This window comes from Meriones unguiculatus, chromosome 9 (assembly GCF_030254825.1).
Source record: "Meriones unguiculatus strain TT.TT164.6M chromosome 9, Bangor_MerUng_6.1, whole genome shotgun sequence".
Taxonomy (NCBI): Eukaryota; Metazoa; Chordata; class Mammalia; order Rodentia; family Muridae; genus Meriones; species Meriones unguiculatus.
The window spans coordinates 12,417,231-12,440,555 of record NC_083357.1 but is presented as its reverse complement, the minus strand read 5'-3'; the positions used below and the strand labels follow the sequence as shown (position 1 = coordinate 12,440,555).

Genomic DNA, 23,325 nt, shown 5'->3' with positions numbered 1-23,325 from the left:
TCATCCTCATGTGCCCACTGGCCCTCTATACCTAGAACTGAGACCACCATCCCCGCGGCTTGCTGCGGGTGCTCCCTGCTCTGTGTTGCGGGAACAAATACATCTCCAGGATCAGTGGCACCCAGGAAAGCCAATGACCTCACTCAGGACCTATGCACCACCTGGCCCCGGATGGCCACGGCTTAAATGGCAGCACAGGAGGCTTAAAGCTAGACAGCAGGAAGAATGTCCTCACTCAAAGAGGGGGTGTGTTGGGGTGTGCTGGAAGCTAATGCTAGGGAGGCTTTTAAAAATAGAAGCCAGGGCCCTGGGGGATTGGCTCATTTCTGCTACACACCTCAAATCACCAGGAGAATGGTGAAACAGAACCGTGGTGTTCAGGCCTTTCGGTCTCCCGAAAAACACAACTTGTGGGCCACACATACAGTGGGCTTTGGCAACCCAGTCCTGGGCATTCCAGGCCCGGTGCTGAGGGCAAAGCAGACAGGATGAACACTAGGCCTGTGGAAGGCATCTGCTGCTGAGGTTCACAGTCCCTTCTGTACCAGAAACAGCCTAGTCACAGAGACACAAGAGCAAGGATGTGCCCTGCTCGTCTTCACACCCCCCCCCCCCACTCTTGGCACAGCCACTACAATTGTGAAGTCTGGTGTTACCAACTCGGAGCCCAGCAAACAAAGGCTTTCCCGGATGCCCCCAGGTAGCACTCATGTGTCCCAGCATGGCCTAACTCCCTCAGATGGTCCTTTGCCTGTCAGACTCGGCACTGGTGGAAGCTGGTGTCTCTCAAAAGCAGGTATGTGTTCCTCTCAAGAGAAATAGCTGCCACCTGCCTGTGGGGTGATAGCTGAGGTATGCACCCTACCCACGGCCTCCACACCCGTACTATGGCAGCAACCTGAGCAGAAGACCCCTAAGACCCTCACCCAGCAATCTAAGGATAAGACTCTGCAGAGATGGGTTACAGGAGGAACACTCTAGGGCGGAGGGCAAAGGCCTTCAGTTATCCTGGACAGGTGCAGAGGCCTGCAACCTGAGCTGCCCTCTCACCCTCCCCTCCCCCACCTCAGCCAATTCTCCAGGAAGCAGACTTGAGGGAGCAGATTACAGGCCCAGCCCTCAACAAGGCCCCTGTCTCTGCTTAGACACTGGGGCTAGGAGTGGGGCCTTGCCCCTTCATGGCTGTGGCACTCTCTACTGCAGGAAAGAGGCAAGTGTCTTCGTTCACTTTTACATCTCTCTGCTGTGTCACCTGTAACACAGCCTGGCTTGTCTCACCTATGAAATGGGACAGTGCTGTCCACACTTGTGAGATTGAAATTGTGGAAATGAGGCTGACTATGAGGCTAGTGTGCAAAGGGGCCGTGGGCTGGGATAGACCTGCCTCCTTATTGGAAGGCCTTGACCTCCATCCCACCTGGCAGGCTTGCCTGGGCCAGAGTCCAGAGCCTTCTGCCTCTCATCCGATTTCAGTTTCAGTATTATTGAACTGTCCCAGCTAAGGTGGTGACACTGAGAACAGAGGACCTCTGGGAAGAGAACGGAGGACAGTCTGAGACTATTCTGGGGTGGCTGTGCTGGCAATTCCTGGAATTTCCAGGCCCCTGGAGCGTAGCATCTTGAGCTGTTCTGGGCAGCGCCTATCAGTGCTTTATAGCCCTGCTGAAGGTCAGGCAACCATCTATCTAGCTATCCAGCAGGGTAAGATAAGGAATGGTCACAGCTGAAGACTGCATTCTTAAAGGTGCACCTCAGCCAGGCCCTCCTGGATTCACACTTGCTTCTGACCCTTTGAAGGCCCTGAAGGCAGCAGATCAGAGGCCCACTAGGTCCTAGGAGGGGGTCCCTGTAGGTCCCAGAACCAGAGCACAAGCCAAAGGCAACTCTATGGGCAGACAAGAATGGGGCCTGATGCTTTGGGGAGACAGGGGAATATGGGGACAGCAGATATGAGAAGGACATAGGCACTAGGGACATGAGAAAATTGCCTAATTGTGAAGACCCTGCAGTCCTTATCTCCAGTCTTCCCATGCCCAAACAGGGCTTCTCTTCTGCTGGAGCCAGGTTTCTGCCCTCATAGGAGCCTCCTTGGAGGCATGAAGCAAGTGCCAAGTACATACAAGAACACTGACAATTTGTTGGGAGAAGCAGAGAGGAACAATGTTGGGACCTGAAAAAACAGAGGAGGACCCTCTTTCACACACTCACCCAACACACCCACACCAAGTATTGGTGTGTGCAAACAATTAAATGCCAAGGCCAGGTGTCCGAGAGTATGAAGGATGGGTTATAGATGAGCCAGGGTCTGTGGTCACCTCTTGGAGAAACTCTAGTAGCATAGAAGGGAGAGAAGTGAAAATAGTAGCTATTTGGACAAGCAAGGCAGGGTATAGGAGAGTCTGGCTTTTATATTTTCTTTCTTTTTCTCTTTTTGTTTTTTGTTGTTGTTTTTTGTTTTGTTTTGTTTTGTTTTTGAGACAGGGTTTCTCTTGGTGTCTTGGCTGTCCTGGACTCAGGGACAGTAGACCAGACTAGCCTCAAATTTACAGAGATGTGCCTGCCTCTGCCTCCCTGAGCCCTGGGATTACAGGCCTGTGCCACTGTACCCTGCTGAGCCTGGCTTATTTATACACCAGGGCTGGAATAGAGGTTGAGGCCGCTGGGAAAAAGAAGTTTCCAGAAAAAGGGTGAGGACTGGCCAGATGGGAAAAGGGCCAGCTTGGCACGTGGTGATTTAATCCCAGAGAGTTAAAATGCACTTAGGACTCCAGGGGGGAATCCCTGCCAGGCTTCGAAGAAGGAGCTGGGAAGGTTCGACGCCTTCCAGGCCTGTTACCTGCCTTTAGCCAGCCCCACCACACCTGGCAAGTCACGCTGAGAAGCCAAGCAGGGCCTGTGTGTTTCTGAATATGAGGAGGGATGCTCAAATCCTCTGTGGAGCCCAGGCGCCCCCAGACCGCCTGGCCTCTTGTTTCCCTGGAAGAACCCCTGCTATTCTGTCACATCCTTCTAGGAACAGTAGGCTGGCTCAGGACTAGTCAGTGGGGGCTGACCCCTTGCCTTGCACCTTCTATCAGCTCTGGATCTTGTTTCTTAAGGAACCCTGGGGTCCAGCCATGCTGACCTGCTGTCACCCAGTACTATCCTTGACTTTCCTGGATAGTCAAGAGGGAGATTGGGAGAAGGAGCTTGGGGTCAGCACTTGTGTTCTCTTAGATTGGAGATCTCCCCGGAAACCTTTCAGGCTGTGCAGCATCCTTGTGTAACACCCCATTTCATAATGTAATCCTCACAACATGCTGGAGAAAAAGGCCTCAGGACACTCACTGGAATGTGTGAAGTTTCAACCAAAGCAGGCTTAAGTTGGCCCATTCTGCTGTCTATATGCTTTCCTCTGTTGCTTACCTCCTAGGCATGACAGTGGCCATGACACCAACTACCCTACCCTTGTGTTACCTCTAAAGAGTGGATTGGGCCTTGCAAATCAGATGTGTCTTCTTTTTTTGTTTTGTTTTGTTTTTTGAGAAAGGGTTTCTCTATGTAGCCTTGGCTGTCCTGAACTCACTAGCTGGCCTCTAACTCACAGTGATCTGCCTGCCTCTGCCTCCTAGAGTGCTGGGACTACAGGCAGGTGCCACCATGCCTGGCTCAGATGTATCCTCTTGAACATCATGCCTTTCATTTCTCTGTTGTCCTTGCCTGGCTTACATATTTGGGGTCTAGAAGAGGAATGTTCTGGGCACAAGGTAGGCAGTGTTTTTAAGAAGACATCTGGGACTGCAAAGGCTGATTAAGAGCAGTTGGTAAGGGAGGGCCCTGCTGGTCTTATTATCACTCACATGGAACAGGACAGTGCTTCTTGGACCAGTGATATGATGCTCTTTAGGATTATGGCCCAGCACAGCATGGACTGAGTGGCCAATCATGGCCCTGTTTGTTCTTGATGGCCCACACTGAGGCCCCTCAATGTTCTGCTTTGTGTTCAGGTCCACACTGGACAGTGACTGTTGGCTGCAGACAACTGAAAAATTAGGTAGAAATTAAACACTCATCCAAAGAGAATTTTAAATGCTCAAAGAGAGATGAAAGATTTTTGTTTAAAAGAAAATGTCTCCTAGAATGTGAGTATGTTCAGTCTTTTCTGAGACTAAGTCAACAGCTAAAGGAGGATGGAAAGTTAGAGAAAGAGATGCGTGAACTACACTTTTCATGAGCCCTGGACTCCAGGCAATGGTCCAACAGGGCCAGTCCCCTTCCCCAGCTCCCACAGAAGCTGAAGTTGCTCCTGTGGTGGAGAGGAGTCTTATGGTCCTTGACTCTCCCTGCCTCTCTCTGGCCTCCTTCTCTAAAGACACTTGAGCAGAAAAGAAGAACTCTCTATTGCAAATACTCCACCCCCACTTGAGGGACATTGGACCCTGCTTAGGGCATCAAAAGGCCAGGCCAGCTGAACTCTAATGGGCAGACACAGATGCACGGAGAGAGGTGCCAGGGACAGGGGGATCCAGCTTGGTGGCTCTCCTCTGGAATGTCTGGCTACTGACCAGGGCCCTGGAGCAAGGATTACCCCAGCCCACGCCTGAGGATATCAGACAGCTCCAGGCACAGGGAAAGATAAGTACAAGTTGGCTGTGTCCAAGGGAGAAATATGTCACCAGGCAGCTCTAAAAGACATGGCATTCCTGGTGGCCTGCAGTTGGCACTAGCTGATTGGGCCCAGCCTCCCTTGGATGTCATTCTGGTGTCCTTGCTTATACTGTCACCATGATCTGAACACTCCCATCCTGCCTAGCAGTGTCCCTTCTGGGTTTGTAGCCCCACCCTTCTGCAAGAGATTAATAGCTGCTTCCCTCTGCCCTACCCCAAGCTATTTGTAGATAGTCAAAATAGAAGCACTAGGGGTGTCCTTCTGTAGGTACATTCTGCTGTGGAGAGTATTTTATAGGGTACATACCACAGGGCAGTTTACTATGAGCTGTCTTTCCCTGGGGATGTACTGCCATGGGGGGGAGTAGCTATGGGAGTGCTCAAGAGGACCACTAGGACATGTGGCACTGTGGGAGTGCAGGAACAGTCCACTAGGACACGTGGCACTGAAAATTCTACCCTGGGTGATGCTAGTGTCCTCATCTTTCTTTGAAGTCCTTCTAGAGTAAGATGGCTTGATGGGTGGAGAGCAGTGACAGTGATATTTGATAAGGTGAAAGAGTGAAATGTTATGGTTGGACAGCGATGATGAGAATTGGGGATAGTGAGTTGTTAGAGATAACGCAGCCCTACATAGAAAAGCAGAACAGGTAGATTTTCTGCATAGCAGCAGGTTTCTATTGTTCTAGGAAAGTGTCTGGCTTTTCTTTCACTGTCACCATTGTGTGTGCACGTGTTCAGATGTATGTATATGTGTGATTGTGTGTGCATGTGTGAGTGTGTGTGTGTGTGTGTGTGTGTGTGTGTGTGTGTGTGTTGTATCTCAGGAGTTGTTCACCTTGCGTTTTTTGAGTCAGGGTCTCTCATTGACCTGGAGTCTCTCGCTGACCTCTTCTAGTCAGCCAGGCTGGCTGGCCAGCAAGCCTGAGGAAGATTCGTGTCAGTCTCTGCCTTCCCAGAACTGGAGTTACAGGTGTATGCCTACTCCTGATTTTTAGTGGTGTGTGAGGGCTCAACCTCAGGTCCTCTAAACACCTAGCCAACCGAGCCATCTCCCCAGCCTGTCACTATTTTTCACGTCTGCATTTAAGACAGAAACACATTTCTGTTACCATGGGCTCCCTGTGCTGATGGACTGAGGAATAATGATAGGTCCGTGATACCCTTATGGCATCTGGAGAGTGGGCTTTGCAAGTCAGATGTGTCTTCTTGGCCACTGAGGCTTTCATTTCTCGGTTATTATTATCTATTATTCTCAAATTGCCTGGCAATTTGGGGTCTAGAAGAGGAATTTTCTGGGCACAAGGGGGCAGTGTTTAGGAAGACACCTGGGACTGCAAAGGCTGGTTAACAGGAGTTGGTAAGGGAGACCCTTTTGTTCTTGTGATCATTTCACATGGTACATGACAATGCTTCTTGAACCAACAATATGATTACAAAAAGTCGTTCATTTTTTGGCACAGTGACTACTAGGCACCTTCATGCATGTATAATTCCCTTTAGGAAACCTGGCAGGAACATTCCATTCATGTCTACAAGCCCAGAGCTTGATTAGAGGCCCCCACAAGCTTAACCCAGGTCTCCTAGAGGGTTCCCAGACCTTCGCCAAAATCTGGCTTCTGCTGGTGTTAATGACTATTCTTATCACTGTGTTACAGCCAGAATGGTGAGTAGGATGTGGCCAAAGATGCCAAGAGAACTAGAGAACTAGAGTGTAGGCACAAAAGCAGGCAAAGATAAGGGATATTTTCTAATCATATGGGAAATGCGGCCCAGAGCCTCCTCTTTCCTGTGATGTTATTGGTGACAAGGCCTGTGTGACGTTCTATGTGGTATCATAGAGAAACATCCAACATGATGTCATAGAGTCAGCTCCTAAGATACTTTTATGTGTAAGTGTTACATACTAACAGATTGTTGCACTGTGCTTGTCTCCTTAATCAATAAAGCATTTACACTGGAAAAAATAATGAACATTTCTGTGTGCTATTATAAGGGGTTGATACATTCCTTTGGAAGTCATAGAAGTTAAAGCTAGGCTCCTCAAGTAACAACTCATGAGCTATCTTTCAAAGCAGGGCTGCTAATGTCATTATGACCAGTCCACTGAACCACTCTAAAATTATGTCACTAGGTCTTATGGAAGTTCCCATCTCAGGTAGTGTCACTGTGGGTAGGGCCACATGAGCACCCAGAGCCCTGATACAAGGGGCTGCCATGCACAACTTGATACTGGGTATGATGTCATTGAAAGTTCAGTGTGAGCCGTGGCTTCCCAAGTATTGGTGAAAATAGCTTTCCCAACATCCCGTGAAGTATTTTCATTGTGGAGACTTAACGGTGTTTTATGCAGCCAAAGATGGAGCCTCCAGACAAATATTTTTGGATGTCAGTAAGGTACAGGAATTAGGAGCTAGCTTCATAATTATACGTTCCCTTCCAGAGGAGTGCAGGTAGCCTGAGCACCCCATGCCTGCCTTACTCAGCAGCCTACCCTCTCACCCACGCAGGGCCGATGGCTCCTTTAGTTGCCTGTGTTCCTGCCCGGAGAGCATTTTTGATTGCACAGAATGCCATTGAGACTCCACAAAGGAAAGACTTGGACGTGGGGGTACATTTATTCTGCCCTTTGGTCTGGCAGTGATGTGGGACAGGTTGGTGCTAAGTCTTACCCTCATTAGGACTGGAAAGTTCTCTCTAGGGTTGCAGGGTACAGGGGTCATAGGTTAATCGGCAAATGTAACCCCCAAATATCAATGGCCTGGCACAGTGGGGCTCTATCCCTCATTTAGGAGGCCTGGCATAGAGTCTCTGCTCCAGGAACCAGGGCCCTTTCCAATTAGCAGCTTGGCTGTTCTCCCCTTGAACCTGTGCATTTAGTAGGCAATAAGCACCGTGCAGGATTGCTGAGGAAAGACGTGGCAGCGGTGAGTGTTACTTCCACCAGCATTCCACTGGCCAAAGGTGGTCCCTTGACTGCTGCCAAAACGTCCTAGAAAATAGTAGCCAAGCGAGGAAGAGGAAACAGGTTTGGTGAGCAGCTGGCCATCACGAACAAAAGTCATGCTGGATGTCTACCGGATGCTCCAGGTGCTCCTTCCATGATTCACCCCTTCTTCTGCTTGCCTAACCAGATCACTCCAGGCAGCAAGGCAGCGCAGTCCCAGCTCAGCCAAGGAGACCTAGTGGTGGCCATTGATGGAGTCAACACGGACACCATGACCCACCTGGAGGCCCAGAATAAGATCAAGTCTGCCAGCTACAACCTGAGCCTCACTCTGCAGAAGTAGGTGGAAACTCCAGAGAAGGGCATGCAGGTTCGGTGTAGGCATGTGACGGGGGCAAATGAGGTCATCCTCAGCATTTGCGTAGGCCTAGCCCTGGGCCACGGGATTGTATAGGAAGGTTGGGCTACAGTCATTGTTAAGCTGCCATTGGCTCACTTTACAGAAGTGGCGCAGGCAGAGAGCATGGCCACCGTGCCAGCAGCATAGGGCGGGCTGACCTGGAAACCCTACTTCCTCTTTCCTCAGGCAGCCCTATCCTCACCCCATGCAGAAGAAGCCCATGAGACCTAGTGGGGGAAAACCCTCCAGGGTTATGACCGCTTATCCTGGTCAAACCCAGAGCCTCCCTCAGGAGACCAAGTGTGTGGGGTGAATGGTGCACCTTGGGCCCTGTGACTTTACTGTCCAGATCCCCCCAGTGTCCCCCAGGAACTTTTAGGCAGGTGCAAATGTCCTCACTGGGTCCTGTTTCTGGTTTATCTAGGTCCAAGCGTCCTATACCCATCTCCACAGCTGCACCCCCTATCCAGTCCCCACTGCCAGTGATCCCCCACCAGAAGGTAGGTGCTGGCCACTGGAAGTGGGGGTCCACTCAGCCGCGGTTCCAGGAGTGTAACCTTGCCTGCCTGCCTGCCCTTGCCACTGCTGACCCTCAGTGTGAGCCTATGACACACTGAGTTGTAGGGATGCCTACCAGCTCCCGAGATACCATCCCAGGTCCAGCAGCTGGTCTGAGAAGAAACCCACTCAGAGAAGAATGTGCTGGGAAGAGGGCCAACATTCTAGTCAAGCAGGAAACAGTTGTCTGTTGAGGGGACTTTGGCCCTCATTGTCTGGGGGACACTGAGACTAGCATTGCTGTAAGAGGTCCCAGCTGGAGTCAGCCATCCCAGGAGGCACTCCCAGGTGTGAAGGAGCCTTATTGGCCCCCAGAGTTTTTTCTCCATGCAGACTCTTTCAGTTTTTAAGTGTCTATCCATCCTTTCCAGCTACAGACTCCCTATGTCCATTAGAAGGACTAATTATAATCTTGGAGGCTGGCACAGGAGTGGAGAGGCAGCAAAACCCTGGCCCCAGATCTCACCACTAGATCCAGGGTCCTTCCCAGACTCTCAGCAGCTGATCCCTGTGGGCCCAAGGGCCTAGCCTAAACCTGGGAAGGCCAACCCATAGCTCCTCCACCCACTCCCTTACTACAACTGTAGACTGACTCTGGTCTATCCAATGAGGAGATTAGACAGCAGGAGACCTGGGAAGAAGAGGCTCACAGGGGGGTCATGGTTTGGGGAGATGGACAGAGGGCTTCTGGGAGGAATTGCCCAAGGTAGACAGAGATGGCCGAGTAGCCCAGGTGCTTCCTTAAGTTCTCCTTGGTACCTCCACACCCCAAATGTCAGTCATCCCTGGCTATGAAGGGTCTTCTCTGGGTGGGGTCAGTAAATCAGGAGGCTTGGCTGCACTCATAGGGTATCCATTCAAAGAAAAAGGGATTGGGGGTGGGACAGACAGGAGAGTGATGCCCTTACCATCCCCTGAGCCCTGCATCCTCCTTCCTCAGGGAAGACTTGGCTTTCTGTGAGGGGCTTTGCATTCTGTCTAGATGGATGCCAGCATCTAGACCAGGAGCCACAGGTTTCACTCCTCCACTCTGCTTGAAGAAAAGACCTTCTTTCCAGTGTCCATTTAGGTGCTTCATCCAGCAGGCTGCAGGCTGTGGGTGGTGGGCTACAGGTGCTCACACTAACATGTCTCTTTCAAGTCCGCACAGAAGCACAGCCCTGTGTGGCCTCTAACCACTGTCTTCTCTCTCCCCTGCATGGTGCTGCCCTATGCCAGGACCCTGCTCTGGACACGAACGGCAGCCTGGCGACTCCCAGCCCCAGCCCTGAGGCGAGGGCCAGCCCAGGCACCCCAGGCACCCTGGAGTTCGGGGACACCTTTAGCTCTTCCTTCTCCCAGACTTCTGTCTGCGCCCCACACATGGAAGCCCTGGAGCCTGTGCTTCCTCAGGGCAGCCCAGGGGTCAAGGCCAGACCAGAGGGTTCACAGGGCTCAGTCAGCCCCAAAGTTCTGCCAGGCCCCAGCCAACTGAGGCAGTATAACAACCCCATTGGCCTGTACTCAGCAGAGACCCTGAGGGAAATGGCTCAGATGTATCAGATGAGCCTCCGAGGAAAGGCCTCAGGTGCTGGACTCCTAGGAGGGTAGGTAAAGGGCAGCCTGCTATCTGGTATAGAGCCACCTGGGTCATCGGTGCTCACCACAACAGCCTGGTCAGATGGTCAGGGGGAGGAACAGGCCTCAACATCACCAGCCCTGCACCCATGAGGCAGCACCAGCTGAGAGCGACACTAGCAGGGATCCTATTGAACCTGCCGTCAGCCAGGCACACCACTGCCTTGTACAAGCGCTCTGGAGAGACATGTCAGCTCTTTGCAGAAATAGAAACTGAGGCTCAGAAATGGTTAAGCTGAGGTCCAGGTGTCCAGCTACTAAGTAGCTAAGCTAAGCTTATATGCAGGAGACTCCAACTTCCCAAATTTTCATCCCAGGCCACACCCTGACCCACACTGCCTGCTGCCTTTGGAAATTAAGGTGTTAAGAGATGGACTCCAAAGTCCTGGGACTCCAAAGGCAAGAACAGGAAAGAGTTTGAGATAAGAACGTAAGTTCTCTAAGGATGCGAGTAGTCTAGGGAGTAGGAGGGAGGGCCAGAAACACCCAAGCAGAGACTGGAGAATGGTATGAGGGAAGTTAGTTTACAGGGCTGAGCCAGGCTAGGATGGACTGGAAAAAAAAAAGCAGAGGAGAAGGGAGTTATGAAGAACAATAACCCATCTCTGGTTCCCATAGTGTAGCTGGTAGGATTGAAAGAGCATGGAGCCACTGTGGAAGGGTAAAGGGGAGAGGATCCCGGTTAACCAGCATGTAATAGTTGCCAGACCTCTCTCCCCACTTGCCTCACAGTAACTCAGCTACTTGCCTGTGCAATGGGTGTATTGTCTCTAGGTGCTAAAGGAGCAGCAGGCTGAGTCTCAGAGAGAGGAATCACACGGTTCTCTTCTCTGAATTACTGGAGGATAAAGAGAACAGCACTCATCACACACTGGCTTCATGTACGCACTGTCCAGCTGATATCCAAGAGTCAGGGTAGGAGCCCAGTCCAGCCACATCCTCCTTTGCTCTTCCATGTCCACTAGACCAGGGCTCCCTGGTTTCTCAGCTTCCCCAGCTCCTTCTGGAATCTGAGTAAAAACAGTCCCTGGCCTCCTTTTCCTGCCTCCAATGGGAAGCTCTTCCTAGTTCCCATTGGACCCACCCTGAGCAAGAAAGTTGCCTTCTGGTTGACTGGGAAAAGCATACCTGCAGTGATCGCATGTCACCCTGGCTGAAATCTGACTCTGAGTTAGGAACTGGCTCTTTTTGGTTGATATTATTTAATTTAGTTTATGTGTATGGGTGTTTTGCCCATGTGGGTATGTAAGAGACTGTCTTATCCTCAAGAACTGAGTTAAAGACAGTAGTGAGCTGCTGTGTGGATGCAGAGAACCAAGCAGGCTCCTCTGGAGGAGGAGTCAGTGGTCAGCCATCTCTCCATCCCCATAGGAACTGGCTTTGTCATTAGCTTCAGAGGTGGGCATTGATTTCCTTCACCTTGGCAACTCAGCATGCAATTGACCCATGACCACATAGCTACTAAGAGGTAGACAGAAGTGGTCCTCTGATCTGCCTGATTCTATCTTGATTTGAGATGGAACAGGAAAGCTAGGAGGTCAGGAGCCCCACCCCCTGGACTCCCCAGTGCCAGTCCTTTGGTGCACATTCTGTCCAGAATGTACCTGGTAAATGTAGAAATTATCACTTGATAATCAGAGAGAAGCAGGATCCAGCAGTGTCCTCAGTGGGAAGATGAGCCAGGGAAGGAAGCAAGGTTGGGGCTTCATTCAAAGAAAGAACTGATTGTTGTCAGTGTTGACTGTGTGGGCAGAAAGATTTACGACCTCTGCTGGGCTGCAGCCCCCGCTTTGCTAAGTGTCTAACTGCTTGAAAGCAACAGACATGGCAATTCTCCATGTCCATCTATTGCACTCACACTGCCTGAAGGCATAAGACTTCGGCATGGTGGGCAACCTCACTTCCTTCTCTTTTTAAATTTTTTAAAATTTAATTTAATTTTTATGTGTGTAGGTGTTTTGTCTGCATGTATGTCTGTGTACCACCAAAAGAGGGTGTCATATACTCTAGAACTGGAGTTACAGATAGTTGTGAGCTGCCACGTGGGTGCTAGGATTCAGACTTGGGTCCTCTGGAGGAGCAGCTGGCACTCTTTCCCATGGAGCCATCTTCTCCAGTGGCCCCATTTCCTTCTTTATGAATAGGTTGCCTCAGAGTCAGAGCGTTGAGAAGAGGCAGGGTTAAAAATTGACCTCTGTTCTGTCACACTCCAGAAGGGAAGTCTATTCCTTTTTTCTGGTTCTTGGCAGCTGGATCTCTGGGAACAAGTGGAGGGGAGGAGCAAGGACAGGAAGGCCTGAGAAAGGACAGGAAGGCCTGAGCAAGCTTCACCCCTCACCTGAAAGGCAGCCTTGAGAGGCCACACAGAGCAAGGGCCCCTGGACGGGCACTGCATCCCTGGCACCTCGTCCTGAGATCTGAGCTGGGTGTGCTGCCTGCAGAAATCCAAGCCTTGGGGTGGAGCAAGAACCTGGGGGGGGGGGGGCGGGCAGTGCGGGCGGATTAATGCCAAAGAAGGAGCTGGCTGCTGCTGAGGGCAGAGGCAACCTCCACCTAATCCAGCCAACACTGCCCTCTGCAGGGGACGCTGGGCTGGTCAGCGCAAGAGCTGACCCTGCAGCTGTCAGCACTGGCCAAACATGGAGAAGAAATGGCAAAGCCAAGCTGGCCTTTTCCTAATATAGATCCACTTGTGGCTATTTTGAGCATGGGAGGACAGAAGGAATTTTATCAGCTCTGAAACAGTAGGGGACCTGGGCCGGGGCAGATACGACACCCGCTCTCGGGGGGTGGAAAGTCTTTGGCTTCCCAAAATCCTGATTGTGGGGTGACAAGGGCCAGGCTAACTGGGGCTAAGGGTCCCTCTTTCCAGAGTTCATAGTGGGCAGATCTAGGAAATCATATGGTATATGGAGTATATAGGGACAAACTTCCATACTCTCTCATCCTGAGTGTCAGACAGGGCCACAGGGCCTTCCACCGCATTGGATGCCCGTAAAGAAGACAATGATCCTCCCCCCCCCCCAGAAATTCATATTACAAGAGGCTTGTTATGAGGACAGTGTCCCTCTGTACTGCCCTTCCAGGTGGCCCCTGCTGGGGGCTCTCCTGTGAAGGCCCTGAACCTGCCCTCCTCCTGGGACTCCTCTGGCCTCACTGCTGTCTCCCAAGGCCTTCGGAGCAGTCACCAGGGACTGCCCTGACCCACTACTCCCTGCCCCATGAGGAGTGATCAGAGCTGTCTGTCGTCCTCTGGGAGAGAGAAGGGGGCCCAGGGGCCGTGGGTAACCCTGCTGTACACACAATGGCACTGCAATGCCTCCTCAGCTTATGAGCTGTGCCCTCCCTCCACCCCACCCTGCCCCACCCAAGCGCCATGAACAGGGCTTTTCACCTTTGGGACATCTTGGAGCCTCAGCCCTTCTTGAAGCAGGCACCGTAGTTATGTCTGTAAGCTAGCTTTCTCTCCAGGGTCTACATATGTAGATCCTACATACGCCAGGTTAGACATATGCGATCCATGTACTTGTGCAGGAGCTCTTGAGCCTAACAAGAAATCCCTCCCTGCTGTCAAAGCCGGGAATGTTGGGACCCACCATAGAGGGAGTCCTGGCACATCCCACCCAAGCCAATGGTTCCAGCAGCCCTGATTTCAGGTTCTGTGCTCTCACCTCCCTCACCTTTTACTCCTCGCAGACTGAGGTTCTGCCAGTCCTGCGTCCTCCACAACCAGCCTGAAGATGGACCTAACACTAGAGCTTCCCCAGTGGAAGCCTCACTCTGACTACTCTGTCTTCTTTGCTTTGTCTCTCCTTCCAGGTGGTAGCCAATTCTCCAGCCAAGTTAGTATCCCAGGACAGCATGTGTGTGTCCCTGTGTGCCATTCCAGCATGCACCTGCCATCTGTTGGGTGTGGACGGTGTGTGCCTGTTGGCATGTGTACATATGTGCATGTGTGAGTCAGGATGCGTTGTGCCCTCGATGAGCCTGCACGGGTATTTGCTGGAGTATGGAGGGAAGCCATTGCAAGGCATGGCTGTTTATGTGATGGTCTCAATTTTGCTCCCAGTTTCCTGCTCCAACAGCTTAAGGCTTGCAGGTTAATTCAGGTGTGTGGGGTGCTGCGCTGTCACTGGCCTGTGTGGGCCTGAAGACCTCTCTGTCCCAGTGGGACCCCCTGAGAAGGACTGCACTTGATTTTTATCTCTGCTTGGGCATATATCTGTTGAAGGGAAGAGCCCTGGATGGGTAGAGGCTAGCAGGCTACAGCATGCTGGACTAGAGGGGCCTGGGCAGCCTGAGCCATCCTCCAAGGAAGAAGCACATATGTAGAAGGATCTGGAAGAACGGCATCACGGGCCACAGAGGAGTTACTGGCAAGACAAGCCCCTCCACGGAGGGACTTTGCTCAGAGTCTCCACGGGTGCCCAGTGTGACTGCTTTCCGCCTTGGGAACGCTCTGGAACGCTTGTGCTGCTGCCTCTTCTGTCACATGGCTCAGCTTCCGTGCCCTTCCCAAGTCCCCCTCCCCCAAACCCTCTTGTGTCTGCTTCTCCATCGTGCTGTGTGTGGTGGGAGTGTACACCATGCCCGGTGCCCCCGCTGACCCTAAGTGGAGCCTGAAAGGGGAGCTGGGGAGATGATTCAGGTGGACACGAAAGATCTTCTGCACAGGGTCTTGGGAGGTGCCAAGAATTTCCCTGGCCACACCCAGGCAGCCCACAGTGGGGGAAATTGGGTAACTTACTTGGGCCAAGACCTCAGTGTTGGGAGATGTCTCTCCCTATTCCCATCAGCACCCTGGCCTTGACTTCCCATGTAACCGTCACCTGTTGCCCCCTCTCCTCCCTATCCCTGCCTCTCCCAACTGCCCACTTTTCCTGCCCACCCTCCTCAGCGCTGACTACCAGGAACGCTTCAACCCCAGCGTCCTGAAGGATTCAGCCCTATCCACCCACAAGCCCATTGAGGTGAAGGGCTTGGGAGGCAAGGCTACCATCATCCACGCTCAGTACAACACCCCAATCAGCATGTACTCTCAGGACGCCATCATGGATGCCATCGCTGGGCAGGCCCAGGCCCAGGGCAGTGACTTCAGTGGGTAAGCGTCTCCCAACTCCACAGGCCTGCGGAGGCTGCCACGCTCACAGGACCAGCTCTCTTCTTCTGCCTTGAGCCTCCCCGGTTCAAGGGTTCAAGCCGCTGGAAGGGGGTGGTCCAGCCTTCACCAGAAAGTGTTGCCCTCTCTCTCTTCAGAGTTCAGCTTTAAGAGAAATGGCAAAACACAGACTGTTGAGTCTCCTCAGAGAAAGTGCGAGACTGCATTTTCCAGGCTTCATGAAAGGGGCTGGTTAGAGACTTCTGTGGTGCTTTCAAAGGACCATGGGAGACTCCTGGGCCTCTCACAACTGAGGCCACACTTGGGGAGTGGAGGGAATTGCTTTATTCTTCCAGGGATGAGCACCAATCCAGGTACTTGATGGGTTTTTACTGAAAGAGGCCTTGGGCCAACCATCCAAAGTGGTATTGGCAGTCAGCCTCACGGTGGGCATTTCTCTCCTCTTTGCCCTAGGAGGTCTGGCTTCAGGGCAGGAGGATATAAAATACCCTTGGTTCCTGGGATTAGTCTATTAGCTTGGTTGGGGAACTTGAGGGTGGATGAGGGACAGAGTGGTGAAAACTCTGATGAAACTGGTACTGTTTAAAGCACTGGCAGGGTCATACTCTCTCCTACCTTCTCCTCACTCCCCATTTCTGTCTTTGTCTCTTTGCTTCTCTGTGTCTGTATCTCTCACCTCATCTCTACATCTCTGTCTCTGTCTCTGTCTTCCTCTCTATCACTGTTTCTTATTTTTATCTGTCTCTCTCACCTGTCTTCTTAAACACACACACAGAGAACATGAGCATGCAGCGGTCTTGGGAATGTCATACTGTAGAGTCAACATCTCTAGACAACATGTTATCCCTGGATCAGAGATTCCCAGCAACTCAGGAGAAAAACACTTACGGGACATTACACGTTTTTCCGAAACTATAAAAGCAGATACTATAGGGCTGGAGAGATGGCTCAGTGGTTAAGAGCATTGTCTGCTCTTCCAAGGGACCTAGGTTCAATTTCCAGCACCCACAGGACAGCTCACAACTGTCTGTAATGTGCATTCCAAGGGATCTGACATCTTCACACTAATGCACATAAAATAAAAGTTAAATAAAAAAATTTTTAAAGAAGATATTTTAGGAGGGACACAGAAAGGTCCCAGGCTGCTTCTACAGAATAAGGACAAGCCTTTGTGGCCTTGGTGTACATGCCGAGGCCAGAGGATAGGGGACTTCTTGTCCTGGGCTCACTTCTGGAGAGCCTGGCCCCAGTTAAGAGAGGTACTACTTTCCACAAACCACGAGGGGGCAGAGGTTGTCCATTTTGCACTCATTAGTCTGAAACCTGTTGAGCTCATGACTGGCAGCCCTTTGCAGACATCTGGGCTGTGTTGACTTACTTAAATCGCTTATTCAAAGAAAAAAAAAAATGACCATGCAATTAAAAAAAAAAAAAAAAAAAAGCAAAAAACATTAGCTCATGTATACCCAGAAAAACAAGTCTGGCTGACTAAGCCCAAAAGCCAACAAGAATTTCCTGTTAACATTTGTTTGTCACATGGTCTTTGATGTGCCCCCTAGAAGTAGTAGTCACCAAAGGAAAGGTAAATGAAAAGCAATGGATAAACTGCTCATCACACTTCGTTTTCTGCACACTGGGAAAACTTCTATTGTTTGATTCTATTATCAGGCACCTGTGATTTGGAAAATACGATGCTCTGTTGATGAATCTAGCTGTCTCCCACACGTCCCTTCCCCTCCCTGCCTCTCATTGCTAGCGTGCCTGGGAAGGATCAACCTTTCCCCTTCCTTTTAACTCGAGCGCGCTGAGATGCTGCTATGGCACAGTGAGGAACCCTCCTGGCCATACCGTGTTCCGTTTCTGCTGTTATTCCCCACGGTTCTTTCCTCACTGACAGTTTTCTTTTTCTCTCTCTCTTCCTCCTTCACCCATCCCACCTCCCCTAACTCATTTCTGGTCCTAACCCCCGCTCTCTTGTGTGCGCTGCCCCTCTGCTATCCCATGATGGACGCGCACTCACGGCTGGGTTTCCTTCTGCTTGGCAGGGCATCTCCGCTGGCGTAAGTAGACCCGCAGTGTCCTTCTTGTCACTTGTCTAGTTGCGGGATGGTGTGTGGGTTTGGTGGGATGTGTCTGAGGACAAGTGGTCAGTCCATGTGCTCTGTCCACCTTTTTCCTCACGACCACCTCTCAGCCACACGACATCCTCTGCAGCCTGCATAGACAGATGCTTATCTACAGATGCTAATGTGGCTACAGAAATCTAATCATGGCACTCACAGTGCGACCACCCTGGCCTGAGGCTTTATACCTGCCTTTTCCTTGCCGTGCTTTGGTGAGGTTTTCCCAGGCTTTCCTAGCTTCACTGGGACATGGCACATTTGAGGGTCACAATGCACACTGGGCGATTATTCCAGTGCTGGAAGGTGACAACATAACCTCTAGGAAGCCAGTCCCCAGAACCCTCACAAACCAAGGGGATCTGGTTGCACCCCAGAGACCTTAGGAGTCCTTAGAATCCTTCCTCTATGGGAAACAGCTTTCTGGAGGAAGAACAGAACCCAGGGTTTCCTTTGCTCCTGGAGCAGCTGTGAGCTTCTCCCTGGACCCCAGAGGAATCTGCAGGACCCATAACTGATCTCAGTCACAATCTTAAAAAACCTAGCTCTCTAAGCTAGATAAAGTAAAGCCTTCAGGGAACTTGGGGCAGAACCACCCACCTTTTATCCCTTTTATTCTTTCTTTCTTTCTTTTTTTTTTAAATCTCTGCTCTCATAGCTCACCCTGAGCCAAGCCTAAGGAGCCAAGCCTGAGAAACTAGACCAATTTTATCCCAGCTTCTTGAAGAGAAGCTCAAAGACTTGTGTACCAAGGGGATCCTGTTCTGGCTAGCCAGTCCCAACTGGGGCAGATGGAGCCAGGCAGGAGGGTGCGAGATGGGGCATGCCTCAGCTGGGCTGTGTCTCCATGTGGTCAGGTCATCTGAACTGTGTAGTCCCTGGTAGGCAGACGTGCCCTTTGAGCTTCCTGACCATAAAGCACCTGACAGAAAGGACACTGTGCAAACCAGATGTGGGGGTACACAACCTCAGGAGACTGGGGTGAGGAAGGCTTCATACCAAGACTCTGCTTCAAGATGATGATGATGATGATAATGATGATGATGATGATGATGATGATAATGATGATGATGATGAAATAGTGAAGTAAAAACTAACCATAAGAAAGGGAGAAAAAAAGGACACTGGGCTGGGAGCTGGGCCACCGAAGTTATCATTCAGTGGTGTCCCTGTCTACTGCAGCCTGGGGCTAATCAGCCGACCTCTCTGGACCTCAGTTTCAAAATCTGTAAGAGGAAAGGACTAGCTGGCAGGTTGTTACTGCCATAGGCCTGGCCTGAGTGCGCCCTGACATCTGAGAGGGCTTTCTGAGCAACACAGATCCACAATACCTGTAAAACTTGATTTAGGTAGAAATTCCAACACCTGAGACACGCTGGGATCCTTGATGGCTTTGATCTGGAGCTGAAAAGATTATTCAGCTAAGAATTTTGAGTATCTGCTATGTCTCAGATCCTAGGAGCTTAAGGAGATATCATCAGGTTCCTCTCAAAAGACTATGCTGTTTGGGGGCAGAGACCATGCCTGCAAGCCTCCTTCCCAAGCCCCTCCTCCATCCCCAGCTCCTAGCCCCACTGTCCCTGTATATCATGCCAGGCCTGAGCAAATGTTTCCCACTTTGGTTCTCATAACACACCCTAGCCAGGCTGTCTCCCGCCGCTGAGCCAGAAGCCCCGGGCGTCTTCCAGCAGCAAGGCAGTGGCAGCTCCCTCTCTGGATCTGTGGGTGTAAGGAGGCCCCTGGATGGGCTATTGGATGCCTCCAGGGCCCTCAGGCAGGCTGTTCTCACCAGACCCCAGCAGAGCTGGCTCAGGGAACCCCAAATCACTTCTAGGAGATTTACCTCTTCCCTCCCTAAAGGGACTCCAGCCTGTGGGGTGGGAACGTGTTCAGACCCAGGATTAGCACTGGAGTGAGGCCAAAATGAAAGATAGAAACCTCATGGGCAAAAAGAGCCACAGTCCCACTGGGCCTTCCCTGACCTCTGAAACCCTGAGCACCGAAACCCCAGGCTTCTCAGCATTTCTAATCGTGGTGGAAAGAAACAGTGGGTGCAAGTGTGGGGGGAAGGACGAAGTGGGAGAACAAATCGGTGGAGGGGGGGGTCTGAGTTCCAGCCTGGCCTCTGCCCACACCCTTTCCTGCACTACAGGAGCCTGCCCGTGAAAGACTTGGCTGTAGACAGCGCCTCTCCCGTGTACCAGGCTGTGATCAAAAACCAAAGCAAGCCGGAAGATGAGGCTGATGAGTGGGCCCGCCGGTCCTCCAACCTGCAGTCTCGCTCCTTCCGCATCCTGGCCCAGATGACTGGGACAGAATACAGTGAGTGAAAGTGTTGAGGTGTGGCTGGGGGTGGAGGTCGAGGCAGGGTGATGCAGAGAGGTCCTGGCTCCCGCATAGTCTTAAAGCTAAGGAGTCAAGCCACCTGCCCTTGAAGATTAACTGACACTGATAGAGTTGGCAGCTGGCAGAGAGCCTCCGAGTCCCTAGGTGGGTCTTCCATTCTAACCACTAACCCCAAACAATAAGAGACTTTGTCATACAGCTTCCAGCAAGGTGGTGGCTCAGGACTGGGAGAGGAGGACCTGAGGTCGTCTCAGACCACTGCCTCCCAGTTGCGTTGTATCTCAACTCTCCCTGGCAGAGGCCTGGCATGCACACTCTCATTGCCGCCACTGACAAGATGGCACAGGAAGTGTTCAGGGCCTGGCTGACATCTAGGGATTTACCGTGCAAGGGCTTTTCTTCCTATGGTCACTGTGAGTCCTTCTGACCAACTTTCTTTCTCCCACAGTGCAAGACCCTGATGAAGAAGCTCTGCGAAGGTCAAGGTAGGTGCCTAGTCTCGGGTTCCACAGCCTTGCCTTCTAACCCTATCCCTCCCTGGGTAGCCCCTAGGCCACATGACTCATGGAAAGAACCTTTCATGTTCATGTATTTGAAAAGCTCAGCCCTTAAAGGGCTCCCGCAAGTGCAAGCTTGGGTGGCCTTCCCAGGTCAGTGAGACATACAGGAGTGAGGAATCTGGGCTCTCCTGGCTCCCTTACTGGGCAGGGGCAGGGCTGCTTTGGCCTTCGCTGGGCTTTGGAGAATGAGGGCATCTCCCTGTGAGGGCAGTGGGCCAATGCCTTGCCTGCACACTCATTTTTGGGCTTGTCCCCTTGTGAGTCTGAAGGCTTGGCACTGTGAGCAGGCAACAGAGGGCCATGCTAGGCATAAATACTTGACCTCTAGACTCCCCTGCCTGTTCATACATTGAGGCAGTAGTTCTATAAATTGCTCAAAGTATAACAGCGGCTGCAAGAAAGTATGAGCCCTTGGCACAAGGAGGGGCTTGTATGGGGCTAGGCATCACAGGGCATGGTCTCCTGGTCAGTGGCAAGTCTGGGGCACCACCACTTGCCTACTGCCTGTGCCCTACTAGAAGCTATAGCCGTGAGCATGAGTGGGGCATGGCTGTTCTGAAACCCACTGGAACCTGTGAGGGCCTTCCATGGTGAGGCATGGGGGCCGTGTGATTATCTGTCCACTTCTGGCAGTGAGTATGTCATCTGCATGTTCTTCTTGGACAGTCTGTCTGGGGCTAGTGAGTCCTGTGGTGGCCTCTCTGGGAGGGTCTGGGATTCAAAGGCATGCTCTCCCCTGAGCCAAGCTTTCTGTACTTGCTAACCACACATGGTGGCCACAGAACTCTGGAAGAGGAGGGTTCTCGGACCAGCTGGGACTCCATGTGCGTTTGATTGTTGAACTTGTATCTTTGCCAATCCGAGCTGCTCCTACTTTCTGGCTGGGAGCGTGCTCCTCCCAGGCCGGCTAAGGGTGGCATGTAGTCTCGGAAATGTGCTTAACCTCTTAGCTTCCGAAGTGCATCTGAAACAGAGTACCAAGTACAGCGCTGCTGCATCGGGAGCAGATGTGGAGGGCCAGCTGTTCTAGGTGTGGCTGAGCTCTCAGCTCTCTAGTCCTCCTGTGCTCTGCTGTCCCTACATGCTATTTCTGTGTTGTCCCCACCCTCTTCATCGAAACCACCCACATAGATGCCCCAGGAAGCAATGCAGACTCTCCCAAAGACTCAATGTCAGGATCCTTATGTAGCCTCCCCAGTACAATAAACAGCTTACACCCCAAGTTCTTTCCATCAGGAAGTCAACTAGAGGCCTTTTTCTCCCCTTTTTTAAGACACAACATTCTTCCTTCGTCTCTGCCACCTCTTCTGATCTCTTTATGCTCTTCTTCTATCCAGCACGCACATGCCACTCAGGCTAAGCTTCTGTCTCGTCATCAGCTGTTTATGTTTAGAAGGAAAGAGGTCCCAGTAGGAGAGCTAATCTGTTCCCTGTTTCCCCTGGAACATTACCAGGCACTGCCATAGAGTTTCCTCAGAAGAAAACCTGGCAGAGGTCCCAAGAAGAGGCTTCAGCCTGCTTCCTGCCTCAGCCCCAGGCCATCCCTCCCAGGATTTCAGGTCCTTCAGTGGAGACTCTTAGGCTCCAGCAGAACTTCCCCCCAGGACCAAAGGGTGCAAGCCTCTTGATTCTGTCTCTATTTCTGACTTTAATTTGTTGAAGGTTGTCCTCATAGACAGTCTTCCATTTCCCCAAATCCCAGCAGCCCGGGACTCTGGGATAGAGGCTGTGTGTGCCCTAGTTCCATTACACTTGGAAGTAAATTGCCAAGAAAAGTCTGCAGCTGCTCGGTCCCTGGGCTCAGTCACTCAGGCCAAGAGCATGTTTCTTCCTCGTGTACTGCCTTCAGACTGCTCAGGGGACTTGCTCCTCAGTGGTTAGAGTCACACCTTGACTCCAGAGTTGGGAGCTGACCCCCAGGGCCTGCTGATCCATCCTGATGACAGTTAACACCTGGCTTGTCCCTCCTCCCACATCAGCCCCTAGTATGCTGGCACCCCGGCAAGTCTGAAAGCCACAGCTGGAGGTGGCAGGCCTTCCAAGCACCACAGCCTAAGCAGACCCAGCAGCCCTCCTTCCTCTCATCTGCTTTCTCCTCTTCCTCATCCCCATGGGCTTTCTCATCTTGCCTTTTCTTTGGCTAGCCAGGAATTTCCCAACAGCAGCAAATAGAGTAGGTTCACAAGATTCACAGAGGTTATAGACTGACTCTTTGTCACTGAGCACCAATGACAAACCGTCACTGAGCCTTGGTGGGCTTTGCTAGAACTGGAGACTCACTGGCAACTGGCCATGTTTAATTTGGTACTTCTACTGTCTCTATGAGAAGGTTCTGAGTGTTTGCAGGGCCGTGTGGGCCTTGCCACAGGGCCTCTATGTATACTGCTTTCACCCATTCACCCTGACTGACCTCAGAAAGGCAGGTATGTGGAGGGGAAAGGCCCAGCATTCAGATGGTGGACACATTTCTGAATTTCTGTGTGGCTTTGGACTGCTCGTGTGGACATCCCTGAGCCTCTTGGTATAATGAGGAGGTTGGATCAGACTAATGTTTTACAACCGTGCTAGCAATTAGCAGCCCCCCCCGCCTTTGCAAGGCTCTTATAGAATTTCAATGTGCTGAACTGAGGAGCAGAGGGAGAGCATGCCAAGTCATGCAAATGAGAAGGTAGACCTCTGTAAACACGGGCATGTAGGGATGCAAGGACCAGGTCTGGTGATTATGACCATACATACTGTAAGACCAGCTTTGCCTAAAGTCAGGCTTCCTGGTTCGGGCATGCTGGCAACTCATTTTTAAATTGGACTTTTCATTTTGAGGTAACTGCCAATTTACTTGCAGTTGTAAGAAATGACAGAGAAATACTGGGATGTGGTGGCACATGTCTTTAATCCCAGCACTCAGGAGGCAGAGGCAGGCAAATCTCTGTGAGTTCCAGGCCAGCCTGGTCTACAGAGCAAGTTCCAGGACAGCCAGGGCTACACAGAGAAACCCTGTCTTGAAAAACAAA

General features: G+C 51.6%; 1 protein-coding gene across 8 annotated transcripts in view; it reads left to right on the top strand.

Annotated features, from left to right (window-relative positions):
- The window catches only part of Ldb3 (LIM domain binding 3), a 62,023-nt gene that overhangs the window by 3,509 nt on the left and 35,189 nt on the right, over positions 1 to 23,325 (top strand). For 3 of the 8 annotated variants that reach the window (XM_060390898.1, XM_060390897.1, XM_060390901.1), the window contains exons 3-8: positions 7,782 to 7,933; positions 8,419 to 8,494; positions 9,771 to 10,138; positions 15,067 to 15,270; positions 19,561 to 19,730; positions 20,203 to 20,239. In XM_060390898.1, coding sequence (XP_060246881.1) covers positions 7,782 to 7,933; positions 8,419 to 8,494; positions 9,771 to 10,138; positions 15,067 to 15,270; positions 19,561 to 19,730; positions 20,203 to 20,239 — 1,007 coding nt within the window. Of the gene's footprint in view, positions 1 to 7,781; positions 7,934 to 8,418; positions 8,495 to 9,770; positions 10,139 to 13,988; positions 14,012 to 15,066; positions 15,271 to 17,333; positions 17,349 to 19,560; positions 19,731 to 20,202; positions 20,240 to 23,325 lie in introns of all 8 variants that reach the window. The other 5 variants (XM_060390900.1, XM_060390899.1, XM_060390902.1 and 2 more) reach the window with 3 other exon arrangements.